Source organism: Amphibalanus amphitrite, unplaced genomic scaffold (assembly GCF_019059575.1).
Source record: "Amphibalanus amphitrite isolate SeventyFive unplaced genomic scaffold, NRLGWU_Aamphi_draft 000040F_arrow, whole genome shotgun sequence".
Taxonomy (NCBI): Eukaryota; Metazoa; Arthropoda; class Thecostraca; order Balanomorpha; family Balanidae; genus Amphibalanus; species Amphibalanus amphitrite.
In genome coordinates this window covers 1,507,063-1,522,212 of record NW_024881536.1, presented here as the reverse complement: position 1 = coordinate 1,522,212, position 15,150 = coordinate 1,507,063, and the positions used below count along the sequence as shown (strand labels likewise).

At 56.0% G+C, this 15,150-nt stretch overlaps 2 protein-coding genes across 2 annotated transcripts; one reads left to right on the top strand and one right to left on the bottom strand.

Moving 5' to 3' along the window:
• Window positions 1-132: 132 nt before the first annotated feature.
• Window positions 133-15,130, top strand: LOC122375059 (DNA mismatch repair protein Mlh3-like). Its single transcript, XM_043354221.1, has 7 exons — window positions 133-223; window positions 7,130-7,324; window positions 7,465-7,592; window positions 7,888-9,050; window positions 12,723-12,835; window positions 13,157-13,273; window positions 15,119-15,130. Exons 2-7 carry the CDS (start codon window positions 7,196-7,198, stop codon window positions 15,128-15,130), a joined length of 1,662 nt encoding a protein of 553 aa, XP_043210156.1. The 5' UTR covers window positions 133-223; window positions 7,130-7,195.
• LOC122375071 (ubiquitin carboxyl-terminal hydrolase 37-like) lies at window positions 1,028-5,013 on the bottom strand. The gene is made up of 3 exons (XM_043354231.1): window positions 4,073-5,013; window positions 1,412-1,565; window positions 1,028-1,306 (listed from the first exon to the last, which is right to left on the bottom strand). Exons 1-3 carry the CDS (start codon window positions 5,011-5,013, stop codon window positions 1,028-1,030), a joined length of 1,374 nt encoding a protein of 457 aa, XP_043210166.1.
• Window positions 15,131-15,150: the final 20 nt, after the last annotated feature.

Sequence of the window (15,150 nt, the reverse complement as noted above, 5' to 3'; positions counted from 1 at the left end):
TGATGAACATATTAAATGAATTAGTTGCGCCACTTTTGGTATGTATTGTGTGGAACAGCTGAAACAAATAATAACGCGATACCTCAGTATGCCCAAGCCCCAAACCCGCCTTCTATAGCTTTTGCGTGAACTTTTGATATATTTCTATCGGCCATCGGCGCTGTGGTATTAGCTTTTGGTTGTCGGGTGCTGCATAAACCATCGAGTCTATTCTTCTTCGATAGTAGGTATATGAAAAATGCTAACAACATTTTTAGCGTTATAATGAGCGCAATTTTCAAAACGCAATCGCTTAGTACACGGACGAAGAGTCGGACTGGATCTGCTGTAGATATATAGGTACATTCTAGCAGCTGCCAGCTATTATGCTTACGTTTTTATTGTGCTATTTAACAGAAAGTACAAGCTCACATGCATAAACACATTAAAGGAAATAGTTCACTTTCACGAAATTATATTTTTTGCAATGGATTTATGATTTTTTATGTTCAAAATGATCAGCAAAGAAAATAAAACCTTTTTATAACAAAATATTATTTTCTATATTTTTGATATAGGAAGAACTTTTCAGTTTCTGTAAGGCACACGCGATCCAGTATGAAAAGAGCATGGGTCCCGAAAATTCTTCAGAAGCTAGAGAAATTATCGCGGCCACCGGCATTTGGGCGATCTGCTCATGCTTTTGTTACTGGAGCGCCTCTGAAGAATTTTCTGAATAATTTTCTTTTGTTACTGGAGCGTTTCTGAAGAATTTTCGGGACCCATGCTCGTTTCATACTGGATGCAAATATATGCAAGGCACACAACCTCAACGCAAGGCACCTTTTTCGGGACGAGAAATAGAATATCTTTGCCTAGGGTGATCGTTGGGCTGTAAAAGCTCCTGATTTATGCTCGTCTCAGCCCAAGCTACGGAACTGCTATTCCAGTTAAAAACCCATGTTAAAATGTGAACTATTTCCTTTAACCACATGTACCCATACGAACCGCCGGTGCCGCTCAGAGCCTGTGCTCCCTGGCGCGGCGGTTACAGCGCCCCGCCGGCTCCCTCTGCGCTGACCACTTGGTTATATAGGTCTTTGTGGAGGTAGAAGAATATGTAGCCGTTTCTCTGGTGTCCCTCGCCCATAATGTCGGCCTCGTCGACACAGCTGACTCGGCTATCGTTATAGTGGTACCAACGGTCCCTGCCGACGCTGTAGACGTCCGACACGTAGTGTCCGGAGTGCGTGGCGCCGCCGTAGTGGCTGACGATGCCCACCAGCCGGTAGGTAAAGTCGCCGGCCAGGTCCACTGAGCAGAGAGACTGGCCGTCTTCCACGCAGAAATCCGAGAGATGTGCCTGCTCTATTTATAGTCACCGTGCCTGCTCCGAGGTGTCGGCCGGCGCTCCCTTCCCCAGCGACCTCACGATGGCTTCCTGGAGCTCGCCATCTTCGTCCTCGCGGGTCCGCGCCGGTTTGGACTCGGAGTCAGCGTCCAGCACCACCAGCTCATCCTGCGCTGGCGGCGGCGGCGGCAGCGGCTCGGCACCGGTCGCCGGTGAAGAGGGACGCGCCGGCGCACTATGGTTGGAAACGGCCTCACGGATGGCCGTGGGCAATTTCGGAATATATGTATATTTGGGGTGTCATTCTGTTGGAAATTGATGAAATGTTTTGAATTGGGCAGAAAAAAATTATTTAGTTGCGCATTTAGTCTCCATTATCGTACGTGGAATCGGGAGTTTCTGATAGTGGCTTTTTTGTGCGCCGTCAAAGGTTTAAACAACCGCGCTGGTGATAGCATGTGGAGTACCTCCATGACGTTGTAAAACTGGATTATTATATATCAAAATAATCCTTGTTATGTTGGCTATCGAGTGGAGTGACTCTTTTTCCCATGCGTGTTCAAAATCAGGAACGGCATTGCATTCTGTTTGCAGTGTCACCACAGCAATATTTGCAAAATTACGTTTATGTTTCATTGGACATACAAAAAGTTCTCCATCGACCTCCATTGAGCTTTTTGGCAGAATAAATCTCTGTTCAATTCTGCATAAGGGGAACGTAAAAGCAGACTGCGCACTTGTGCGCAAAATCGTCCGTGAAGCTTCATCTCCCGAGGCGTACCTACCCGTCGCTTCGTTAGCACCAGGTCGGCTCGTCAGTCTTGCAATCGCTTATCCTTATAAATGATGGTAAGAAGCAGGGTTGCGGAGTCGTGGTGGCGCCAAATCCGACTCCGACTACGACTCCGACTCCTGACTCGTTGCCATGACTCCGGCCGACTCTGTCTCCGACTCCGGACCCCTGCCAGTGTTTCGGAGTCGTGATGGAGCTGTTCCGATTCGGACCGACTCCGACTTCCACTGCGGGCTCCTGACCGACCCCGACTCCGACTCCGACTCCTGGCTCGTTGCCACGACTCTGGGCGACTCTGACTCCGACTCCGACTCTGACTCCGACTCTGACCTCGACTCCGCACCCCTCGTAAGAAGTAACTGCTCGCCCCTGCACCTGGAGTATGGATATCGTGCAAACGTGTATGGATATCCTGGAGTATGGATATGGATATCCACCGACAGAGCAGACATACAGACATGCTGTAAACGCCATTACACTGCCAATACCATGGCAAATCAAATGGCTATCTATGGTTTTTGATCATCCTTCTACATTTTCCAAAATCATGAACTGAATGTTGGCAATTTCTCGTGACTACTTCACGACCATGATGCATGCATTTCTGAAATTGATCTTTTTCAACCAGCCACGTACTCGTATGATAAAAGGAATGTCACCATCGTGTTCTACGCCCAAAAGTACCCATAAAACATGTGTCATGCATGGGCTGCGAATAGGTACCAGTTTTAATTTTCGGGGTTATGTGCTTACCTGATTGACCTGACTTTGACCCTGGCCAGTGGCCTATGTTTGACTGACCCCTACATTGATCTGACACTCTTTTAGCACTTATATGAAGGGTTGTGACAGTTGTGACAGTTGTGACAGATTATTTAGGACCAACTGATGACTGAATTTATTTAGGACCAACTGATGACGATATAATCGAAACGCGAAACGCGAGGTACCGATTGCGAGGTTCTAAAGTCCATGCTACTGAAAGCCCGATTTCAAGTGTTTGACCTGACCTTGACCCGACCTGTGACCTCGAAATTCAACTTTAAAGTATTCATGTGAATCGTCTCGTCGCGTTCTTCTTTCGTTTGCCGCGCCTCGTGCGTTGCGCTGCGCCTATTTGTTCGCGAGTTATCGGCTGGGGGCGTTGAACGCCCCCCCCCCCCGGCAAACGGCGGATGGGGAAATACCCCAGCAACTGCCGGGTTAATCTGACGCATGCTTTGTCATTTGATCGTCATTTTATTTCTTACTTTTTTGCCCAATCTAAAAAAAAATCATAAATACTCTTTCTCCAAATTTTTGACCCTTTATGACCAATAGTAAGACACTGTGCGTCACTACGTTGATATTTCTCGCCCTAAAGCATAACAACAATATCCATTCAGTAATAGCAGTATTCAAAACATGTTCAAAATGCCTCGCGATATCGATAACATAACGAAAGACATGGGCGACTTATAACATACTTGCAATGATGACGTCACACACGCGTGACGTGACGTGACCTCGTCATTTCTGAGTTACTGTATGATGCACGAAAGACACTGGTATACCTATGCAAAGTTTCATCGCAGTCGGTCTACGCATTAACAAGTTATGGGCAAAACATTTTTCGCGTTGACCCCCGGCCATCCGTGAGGCCGTTTCCAACCATAGTGCGGCGCTGCGGTTCCGGCCGACACCGGCGATCCGGCGGCGGCGAACTCCGGCGGGCCGGCGCTGGCGGTCGGCACTGATGACGGTCCACAGGCGGCGGGCGGCGGCGACGGACCCGACCTGGGCGCCTCAGACTCCTCGAAGTCGGAGAGGGTGCACAGGGAAGGCTTCCTGCACTTCCACTCGGGAGGCCGGGTGACGTCATCCGCGACATATTCGTTCAGTGAAAGGAACTTGGGAATGCCGACATTGGCGCGGATTTTCTTCGATTCCCCCCCCCAAGGAAGACGTACCGGTTGAGCTGTAGTATCAGCGTCCTGGGCAGCTGGCTGATTTTGGTGGTGACGCGGCACTCATCATGCTGGCAGTGCTGACAGAGCCGCTCGCGCCGGTCAGGCCGCATGCACATTCGCAGTGCGTCCTGCAGCGTGGGCGTCTCCGTGCCCTGGCGGCGCGGCACTCTGACAAACCAGCATATGTTTTCTTGCCGCTTCAGCGCCGTTTCATGACACTTGGTGCACATGTAGCTCTCGACGACCTGGTACTGAAAGTTGTCTCGCACCGGGTTGTCGGTCGGTCGCCGCGCGTCGATCTCTCCCTTCATAGTGTCTAGCAGGCGCAGCAAGAACTCATTGGCGTCCTGCATCTCGGTACCTCTGAACGCCGGGTCGATGTCGGCGAACACGTCGCGCAGATCGTTGAGATGGCTAGAGACTGATTTGCTGAGTGCCTTCTGGCGCAGCACCATCAGTTTGGCGACGGCACGCAGCGTGCGGCACTGGCCGCTCTCGTCCAGGCCCGAGATCAGGGAAATCATCTCACTGAGGAACGGTCGCAGGCCCAGCAGCGACTGCAGGGTGGCGTTCTGATAGCAGGAGTTCCCGTAGTTGGGTAGGCCGATATACAAAGGGTCCTTGCCATCATTGTCGGAGTCGAGCGGCCGGATGGCCGGGACTAGCTGCAGGCCGCGGCTGGCCGCCTGCGCCTTGCCACAGTGCAGCTGCGGGTTCTTGTCGCCCTCGCCGGACTTGCGCAGCGACGGCGGCGGCCGCATCTGTGGGCTGGCGGCGGACAGCGAGCCGCCGGCTTCGGCCGAGTCACCGTAGAACCGGCGCGGGCCGACGCCAGCCACCTGCAGCAGCTTCGTGTTCTCCCTGTCAGCGCGGTCCGGGCAGCTGGGCGCCCGCTCCTTCGAGCGCGACAGTCGCGAACCCTTGGCCTCGGACGGGTGCATGGTCCCCAATGTAGATCCACCTTGGCTCGACTTTGAGAGGGAATGACTTGAGTCGACGTCAGATGCCTGCCTTCCAGCGTTTTCATCGCTATCTGGTTCTTGGCTGCATGGTGACGACTCAGCAGTGCAGGAAGGCTGCGCATGGACTCGTCGAAGCGTTGACGTGTCGTCAGCTGCTGCCAGTCGCACAGCAGCCGCGTTGCCACGTGCCACTGCCACCGATATGCGCTGCATTAAGTGTTCCATGTCTCGCCGATCGCCGGTTGTCTGAACGATCCGCTGACCGAGTTCTCTTAAGAAGTGAAGACTATCAGTGCCAAAAGCACCAGATGTCTCGACGGCGACTGTTTGGAACAGGTACCGCCGACTTAAGTCAGCGTAGCGTCGACGTTTGCGTCCTTCGGCAGCAGTGGCTGCGGCACTCGCGCGCGATGCGCATGCGGATACTGAGGAGGCACTGAAAGTGTCGACGCACGTTGCATCCCAAATGAGGCATTTCCCCTCTGAGTAAGGGAAGGTTGTGATGCCATCGGGACGGCGTCCGTCGCCGCGATCCAAGCCGGCAGGTTCTAGGACTGCTGGAAGGCCGGCGGCAGCGAGGCCACGTTTGATAATGTTATTGAGCTCTGCGTGGCGGGGTAGTCGACCGGCGCTTAACTGGCAGCTGAGACCGTACAGACCACGCTCATCAATGTCGGCCCCGCAGCGGCAGCGATGGGGAGCGCAGAGCTCAGCGCCAATCCGCAGAGCGATTGCTGTCCGCAAGGTGTCAGGCTCAATCAGGGTGCCTACACTTGGTGACGGGTAGGCGTTGAGCCAGGCGCCTGAGTGTGGCTGTCCGGCGGCTCGGAGCCTAGCTTGGCACACCTTATCGGTGCTGCTGTCTAGCAGGTGCGTGCTGATAGACTTGGCCTCTGAGCGGTCCCATTCGCGTTGAAGGTGCCGCTTTTCGTCGTCTGGCGGTGTTAGACCGGTGCGGTTTTGCCACTCACTGATCAGACGCCGTGTGGTCTCGTTGAAGTCAGCTGAGGTAGTTGCATTGATGGCTGCCACCATGGCCGCAGATGCGACATGCGATGCCAGGTGAGCGGGGAGGGCTAGATCGGAGGTCATCCTCACACCAAGCCCGCCAAGACTGACAGGCAGTGTGGCCTGTCGCCAGGCGTCGTCGCGCATCTGAACGTTGGTGATCGCCTCTAGACCCTTCCTCACGACCTCGTCGATCCCAGAAAGCAAGTCAATGTGTCTGTGGGCTAGGGAACTTCTCAAAAGGTAGAGTAGGCGAGGCATAGAGACATAGTTCTTAAGCAAGAAGAAGGATTGGTGGGGCTCTTCCATGCTTCTGAGACGCCGTACTAGTTTCTCAATCTCCTGCTTGCCGAGTAGGAGTCTGTGTCGTGTTTGAGAGTCATTCATTGGTGCGCCGAGCAGTTCCAGGTCATCCAGGCAGACTTCATGAGCGTCAGGGAGGATGCCGTGCAAATCATCCAAGATGTTCTGTTTTTGCTGGGCCCCTTGCTTTCCCAGGAAGGTGCATTCGCATTTCGCACCGTTGAAGCGCAGGCCAGCCTTCTCAAAGTTCTCTTTGACGCGCTCAATGCTGGCGAGCACTTTTGGCAGCGGACCAGCCAGAGTGCCGTCGTCCAAGTACCAGACGTTGATGTCTGCATCTGCTGCTTTGGTGGCGGTGTCTATGGCCAGCGAGAACAGCAAAGAGCTGAGAGGGTCTCCTTGCTGGATGCCTTGAAAAACTTATTTATTTTTTTTTTGCCCATGCGCTCTCAGATGACAGATCATCCCGGCACCCGACCTTGCATCGATGATCGAGCCCTATAGCCTTGATCGAGCCCAAGGCCGATCGAGCCAGCGCGTTGACAATTGACATGGTTCAATCGAAATCAAAATTACAATGAATAAAAATCGTTTGTTGTTTTGTTTCCCGTTCGATCAGCGTTATTCATATTGAAACCGATATGTAGTAAACCGGTATGATTATATCATGACTACCCCTTTGAGAATCGGGGTCTGCACTCTGCATGCTGCTTTAGCGCACCGATTTTGGCCGTTACGTCACGGCTGTACCAGATGAGCGATTTGTGAGCGATTCTTTTTCCAGTTTCAGTTGGCTTGAATCAACAGACTGTCCGATTCCTCTTGCTGGCGACGGTCCCTTCTCGAGCCGATGTCGGCGTCCGGAAGTCGCGAGCTCGCCGGACCCCGGCAGCCGGTGGTCGCCCTGCCGGACACCGTTCAGGAGGAGATCCGCAGCGGCGCCAACATCACCTCGGCTGCTCAGTGCGTCAAAGAGCTGGTGAGTAGTACTGGCCCCGACCCCCGAGGGGAGACAGCTGCTGTATGTTTGATGAATTGGCCGGATTTCCGATTTGTCTGAACATGATCTGATGCAGCGTGTACGCCTACCCCGCTCCGCCGTGCGGTGCCGTCTGTCAGGTGCGTAACGCGCTGGACGCCGGCGCCAGCTGCGTGGCCGTGCGCGTCAACCTGCCGCAGCTGGAGGTGCAGGTGGTCGACAACGGCACCGGCATGACGCCCCAGCTGATGGCACGCGTCGGTGACAGGTCAGTGCGCACGGGTTCCGCTCGGGAGGGGGGAGGGGCTAAAGTATGCTGTTTTGAACATCTCAATCTAATCGTCAACTTTGTTCTTCGATCCTCTCTGTTGAGCCACGTGATAAATGTGACCTAAAAGAAGGTACTGGTAGACTCGCAACAATATTTATCGGTAAACTTAATGAAACACGCCGCGGACGACCTATTGTCACCGTGGATCACGGATCGGTACCTGTATACTCTCAGCCGGCCCGGTTGCTCCCTGCAAACGACATCTCCCTCCGTGGGGGTGGCTCCGTTTCAGGTATGTGACGACCCACGGCGACACGCCAGGTCGATCCTCGGTCAAACCGTTCGGTTACCGCGGTGAGAGTCTGGCCAGCATCGCGCGCGTGTGTCGCCGCCTGGAGATCACGTCGCGCCGCCGGGGCTCGGAGCAGACCTGGCGCCGTCGCCTAGTGACGTCCTCCCGTTCGAGGAGGGGTGGACCGGTCAGCAGCGGCGGTGAAGGCCCGAGCAGCCCGGGTGACTCGGGGCGGGGTGAGGCGGCAGGTCGGCAGGGGACCGGCGCGGCGCCCAGCCCGGTGTCGCAGCAGCGGCCCAGCGCCGGCACCACGGTCACCGTGCGGGGTCTGCTGGCCGGCCGGCGCGCCTGCCGCCGACAGGCCGAGCTGGAGAGCGTCTGCCGCGTCCTGGAGACGCTGGCACTGCCGCGCCCGGACGTGTCGTTCAGCCTCCGCGACGACGCCACGGGGAGGCTGCTCATGGACGCTGCCAGGAGGAGTTCTGTGCTGGAGCGGTACAGCGACGTGATCGAGCCGCTGCCGGAGCGGCAGGCGCGGCCGCTGGCGGCGCGCCGCGGCAAGGTCCGGGTGTCGGGCTTCACCACTGCGCCGGGCGGCCCTCAGCTTGTGTTCGTCAACGGCCGCTCGGTGGGCCGCGGCAGAGTCCACCGGCTGGCGGCGCGGCTGCTGGCGGGCGCGCAGCCGGAGGCCGGCCGGCCGGGGTTCCTGCTGCTGCTGCGCTGTCCGGCCGACCGGTATTCGGTGGTGTACGACCCGGACGAGGACCGGGTCGAGTTCGCCCACTGGGAGCCCGTGCTGACCGCCGTGGAGCGCGCTGTGATGGCCGGAGTGGCCGACGGAGCGGCGCGGCTGCAGGGAGACGGTGCCGAGACGGGGAACGAGCCAGCCGGCACCGCCGCCGCTGCCGGCACCGCCGCCGTACCCGAGTGTAACTACTTGTTGGACAGGGCTGAGGCGCGGCGAGGCAAGAAGGTGGCTCGTCCCGGCAGACCGGAGCCTCCGCTGGACGTCTCCGTCCCTGAGTCAGAGACAGTGCCGGGCGGCAGTGTGTTGCACAAGACCAGCGACATGGAGCCGACGGAACATCCCTCGGGCGATCGAGAGAACGGTCGACCAAACCGTGCAGATACTGATAAAGAGCCTGGAGCTGGAGGGGACTGTGGTGGGCGCAAACACCTCGAGAAGACACGAAGCACGTCCCGTGGAACAGAGAGAAGTGTGGAATCAGTGAAAAGGAAACGCGATCGAAGCCTACGAGCAGACGCCCAGCAACCCTCTGTTGCTGGGCGGGATGAGCCGACAGTGTCTTGGAATCTGCGAGAGAAAACAACAAGGGGACGGAGGACATCTGCACTGAGTGGATCGGTGTGCGAGCGCGGGAGCACTAACAGAAAAACGTCGGGAAATAGAAAATGTTCAGAAGTCGAACAAGACAAGACAGTCTCTCCGCTTACCGAGAACCACAGTCATGCTAACGTGCACGCAACGTCCCCACAGCGGTCAAACGAGCTGACCGATGCCGGCCACCGCGAGCCCTCTGGAACTGTGACCAGGGTCTACCGCGGCAGCCTCGAGTTGTTTCGGCAAACTGTGCTGCAGGCCGAATCTGCCAAGGCTACTGACAGGGCTCCTATCCAGTCCACCGATGTGGCCCAAACTCCTATGGATGGCCGCCTTTCCCGTCCGCACTCTCCGCCCCCACTCAAACGACCACGTTTGTCCGACTCTGGGGCAGAGTGCGCTGGGGAGCCGACGGGTACCACCGTCCCTGGAAGAGGCAGACGACCTCTGGCAGAGCTGTTCGGAACTAGGAGAGCTGCCAACTCAAGAGCTTCTCCAACAGGAGTGAGATTGTGCGGAAGCATAACGGGAGAAGTGGATAGCAGAACACAATTGAAGAGTCACGTGACAGTCAAGGTTTCGCATCTTGCTCGTGTTGAGGCCGAGAAAGACGCTCACAATCCCGAACAGATCGCCGGCAATGCTAAACGCGGTGACAACGGTAATCAGGAAAATGAATTGAACAACGTCCAACGTGGCATGGTTCAGCGATTACCTGCCAGTGAAAACGAGTTTCGGCTGCCCTCGGTACAGTCGGGTGTCGCCGATCAGAGAGGATGCCCAGCGGCTCCGTCTCATCATTCCGTTTCAGAGAGCCGTTACGAAGCGGCGCGGTCCAGAAGGGACGTCCCTGTCATGGTCACGACAGACATGCCGGCCAGAGCAGCCAGCACTCCGTTACCACGTCGACAAACCTATGCGCCTATGAGATCTGTCATTGCTGCGGACAGTGGAAAATGCGCCACAAACATTCTGGCTTTTACTCCCGTTCATAGCGGAGGTGTAATCTTCCTTCCGAATGAGAGTAGTTTCAGTATTCATCCAGTCATCAGTGACGGCGAAGAAATTTGTAGGGCTGAAGACTTTTCCCTGGCGCCTGTAGCTCTGTACTCTTCCAAGTCCACTCAGCACGCCACTAGGAGAGAAGAGAGTTTCGTGCTGATGCCGTCCTTGGAGGAAAGCTTCACCCTTCGTCCGTACAGCGGACCGTCGCAGGCTGCTCGCGATAGTGTCGGCCACGCCGCTCCGACTGTCTGTCTTACGACCTCTCTGCCATCGGACTTTCCTGGTCTTCAGACGAACCATGACCCTGTGCTCACCTTTCCACGGCTGTTTTCCGAGCAGACGACCTCCGCCTTCGTTCGGTTCTCGTCCCTGGTGTCCGCTGGTATACTCGCTCCCAGCGAGGGGACAAACGTTCGCTTCATGGCTCCCCTGGACCAGGACCCAGGCGCTCAGTGCGACACGGTGTCTCTATGGACCGCAGGAAGTGCCCACCGTCCCACCTCTGCCCTCTGCAGCGGTGTCGGGCACCCACGTGACGACGACATGGAGGTACGCCTCTGCGCCGGGAGTGACGGACTTCGTCCTCAGGGAACCTCGCAGCAGATCGGAAGGCTGGCCATGATCGATGATGGATTCGGGATGACGCCTGCGCCTCCAGAGACCAGCTTCACTCTGCAGCCAGTGTTGTCTGTTTCGCCCGATGGCTCGCCAGCTCAGGGCGCCAGCGCCTCGGCAGCGACTGGTCATGTCGCCGAAGCCTCTGCTCTTTCTGTCAAAGCCGCTCAGATTGTCGAAGAAACATCTGACCACACCAGGCGCTCCACAAGAACTGCTGACAGTAAGGGCGGTGATGCGGTGCCTGCGGGGAGGTCGGGGGCTCCGCCTGCCGCCACTCAGCCGTTCGTGGTGTGGAGCAGCAATAGAGAGCGTGCAGTGATGGAGGAAGGTGGAGAAGTGAGTAAGGATGGTGTCTGTGACGGACAGGACGACATAGAGCAAAGTGGAGGGGAGAACAGTGAGACGTATGGTGCCCAGGGGCACAACAATGGTGAGAGATGTGATGCTGTAGACAGCGCTGATCCTGAGTCTGAGATGCGCTGTGTCCATGAGATGAGTGAGGAAGAGAGTTTTGAGACGTACAGTAGTGCTGAACAGGGCGTAAGTAATATGTCAGAATCGCAAGGGAACTCCAAAACAGAGGAAGACAGTATCATTTCAAATGAAGTGTTGCTCCGGGAAAGCTACGAAGAACACGAAGACAGCGATGAAGCTCACCAGCACACAGTGAATTCAAATCACCACGAAACAGAAAGCATGGATACCGACGACCATTCCCAACCACGGAGCAAGAGCCGGACTGAGACCTGCCCAGTCGCTGTCTCAGACTCCAGTACCTGCGTCACATCTGCCCAACCCTCACCAATGCCTGGCGGGAGGACGGCACAGGCCGTGGCTGGGCAGCCTCAGTGTGTCTCCTCGGGTCATGGGGCAGACTCCGCGGTCCACCGAACTGAAGGGTCTCCCTGTACGCCACTCGCCAGGGTAGATGTGGGCACTGTGCGAACAGTGCGACCGCGCCGGCGTGTGAGGCTGTCGCAAGGGCTGTACATCCGTGTAAGCCCCGATGGCACCAGGGAGTTGGCGGGAACGGTATATGAGGCGACTGCACCTACTGAGAAACGCTGGGCTGCTGAGGCCGTGATTCCAGTGGAGACAAACGAACATCCCACTGAACGGCATTCTTCCAGCGGCGTGGCTTCGTTTGAGTTTTCTTGCGCTTCTCAGGGCGGACAGTGTCAGGAGCTGTCTGCTATGGGAGAAATTCCTACACTCGCAGTCGCCAGTGACGCTGCTGTCCGAGATCACGCTCAACCATCTGCCATATCCGACTTCTCGGTGCCCAAAGAGGGCTCAGATTGCTCCAAAAGGGATGTTTCGATCGCAATCAATGGCGAATTGTCCGGGACCCCACGGCCTACCTGCCCTCGGGCAAATACCGACGGAGATCGGCCCGATCCGGCCGGCGACTCGGCTGGCTCGTCGTGCAGCGAAGTCCTTCCGAGTCAGGTTGCGGCTGACTCCGCCCTGTCGCCGCGTCCTTTGACGACTCCTGCCGTTGTCGGCGAGTCGGAGGGAGACCTTCCGGAGAGTCTGCGGAAGCTGGCTGACGGGACGCCGTGCGCCGGGACGCTGCCGGAGGCTGGGGTGATGTCTGTGGCGACGTTACCGGTCCACTCGACTCCTCTACAACACTCCGCGGCGCCCCTGCACGCCCCGCTGTCAGATGGGGAGGAATTGACGCCATTTTCCACCGCTCTCCTACCAGTGTCAGACGGTCCCGCGTCGCCGCCGGTCCCGGCGGCCGGGGAGGTTCGACCGGCTCCCTCGCCGGCCCGGCGTCCGACCGATCAGTCGGACTCCGAGGAGATCCTACCGGGACAGGTGCTGGATTCGACCGGCGCCGACGCGTCCCACCTCCCGTGGGCAGATGAGACGAACCGCTCCGACACCGACCGCCAGGACGATGGAGCGCAGGGCCCGAGTGGTGAGGAAGCTCCACCGGCGGGAGGAGCTGAGAGGCCCAATATGCCGCAGGTTCTGGTTAGTGTGACCGTCGATGAGAAGTGTTTTATCACACCCAGACGAGCTGTGGGGTCGGCTACGGGAGAAAACCAAAACGCTGCCGGTTGCGGCGCTAATTTTCAAGAATGTACACCGATGATTACGGGTTACATCCCTGACGACAGGACATTAAATTCTAAAGGTAGCAGCCCACTGACTGCAAGACGGCGCCTATTTTCCTACTTCGCCTCCGCAGCAGCAGCAGCTGAAGAGGCAGCGTCCGCGACAGCGGTCACTGCCACAAGCACTGTTGTGTCAGCGGTGACAGCGAGACCGGCTGCCAGCCCAGCCCGGCCCCAGGCGACCGACTCGGCCGGAAGCTCGGAGCTAATCAACTCGGTCACAGACCACACGGGTCTGGAGCCTCCGGCGGCCACTGGAGCCGCGGGGGACGGCGGAGCGGCCCGGCTGTCTGCGGTCAGCGGAGTCGCGGAGGTCGGGGGAGGCGCCGCCCGGCCGCGGCGGCCGCTGGTGTTCCTGCTGAACGACGCTCCGCCGTGGTATCCGTGGGCGGCCGGAGCCCAGCGGCCGCTGGTGCTCACTCACGGCTTCTCACCGTTCCTGCCGCGCGGGCGCCTCCGGCTGCCGCCCCCGCCCCCGCCCCCGCCCCCGGCCGCGGCCGCGGAGGTGGCGGCAGATCCCAGGGACGAGCGTCAGCCGCCGCCGAACGACCAGGCCGCGCGGACACTGGATGCACTAACCAGTGAGTCAGGGTGGCCCGCACAAGCAATGTAACTCAATTGTATTTAGAGCAAGTTTCGCTTTGCTTTATTCGCACAGCTGCCAATGCGTTGGCATTGGCAGTGATCGCCTCGCTATGCTAAGCACCTAGTTGGACGTTGATTGTGACAAACATGATTAACCCTGCAGTTGCTGGGGTATTTCGCCACCCACCGTTTGCTGGGGGGGGGGGGGCGTTAAACGCCCCCAGCCGATAACTCGAGAACCAATAGGCGCAGCGAAACGCACGAGGCGGCAAACGAAAGAGCGCGACAAGACGCTTCAGATGAATACATTCAAGTTGAATTTTGAGGTCACAGGTCGGGTCAAGGTCAGGTCAAACACCTGAGATCGGGCTTTCAGTAGCTTGGACTTCAGGACTTCGCAATGGGCGCCTCTCGTCATAAACTCTGTCACAACGGTGCACAACCCTTCATATAAGACCTACAAGAGTGTCAGTTCCATGTAGGGGTCAGTCAAGCATAGGTCAGGGTCAAGGTCAGGTCAACCAGGCAGGCACATAGGTATCCCCGAAAATCAAAACTGATATTCGCAGCCTGTGACACATGTTTTACGGGTAATTTTGGGCGTAGAACACGATGCTGACATTCATTTTATCATATGTGTGCGTGTTTGGTTCAAAAAGTTCAATTTAAGAAATGCATGTATCATGGTCGTGAAGTAGTCATGAGAAATTGCCAAGATTCAGTTCAAGATTTTGGAAAATGTGAAACGATAATCAATATAAATCGAAGATGGCCATTTCATTGTTCATGGTATCGGCAGTCTAATGGTGTTTACGGCATGTCTGTTTGTCTATTCTGTGATTTTATATGATTTTTTGAACATTTGCCGTTTTTGGTCGAAAACTCAGAAATCATGCCGTCACTAAAACCTCGATATCTCAAAAATTTTCGGACCGATTTTTTTTTAAACTTTGTCACAATGAACTTCAATCAATTCCCTACAGGTACTTATATTTTGGCGCGCCTGCGGCGCGCCGTTTTTATGCTATAGCCCGGCGAAAAAAGTGGGGGCGTTTCACGCCCCCCCCCCCCCAGCAACTCGCGGGTTAATAATATTCTGCTCACGCCTGAAAAGGGGCAGACTAAAAACTAATTCTAGGATATATTTTCAGTTCTTCAGTGGAATGATAAAAACACGAAAGGGTGGTGCATTTGGAATTCTGTTATGTAATTATTGCAAGCAAGTAGTAACATTAATAACGTTGTCATTCATACTCGTCACAACCATAATCGTAACAGTGCTCAAAATAACGTTTCAAGCCTTCAAAACTTCAGCTAGACGTTAGGTTACCGCAGGTTGTTTGAAATAGACAACACCAGAGCTGCGGAGTCGATTGATTTTAGTTTGGCTCCGACTCAGACTCAGACTCCGACTCCGGCTTCAAAAATCGGCTCCGAACCCTACTCCAACTCCGACTCCGACACCGGACGGTTCTATTAAAATACATATCACGATAATGAAGTTCGTAATGGATATGTCTTTATCTTGCCTGAAACGATCTCTTTTGCGTTCCAGGGCTTTGCGTAGCAAATGTGCATTAAAAATAG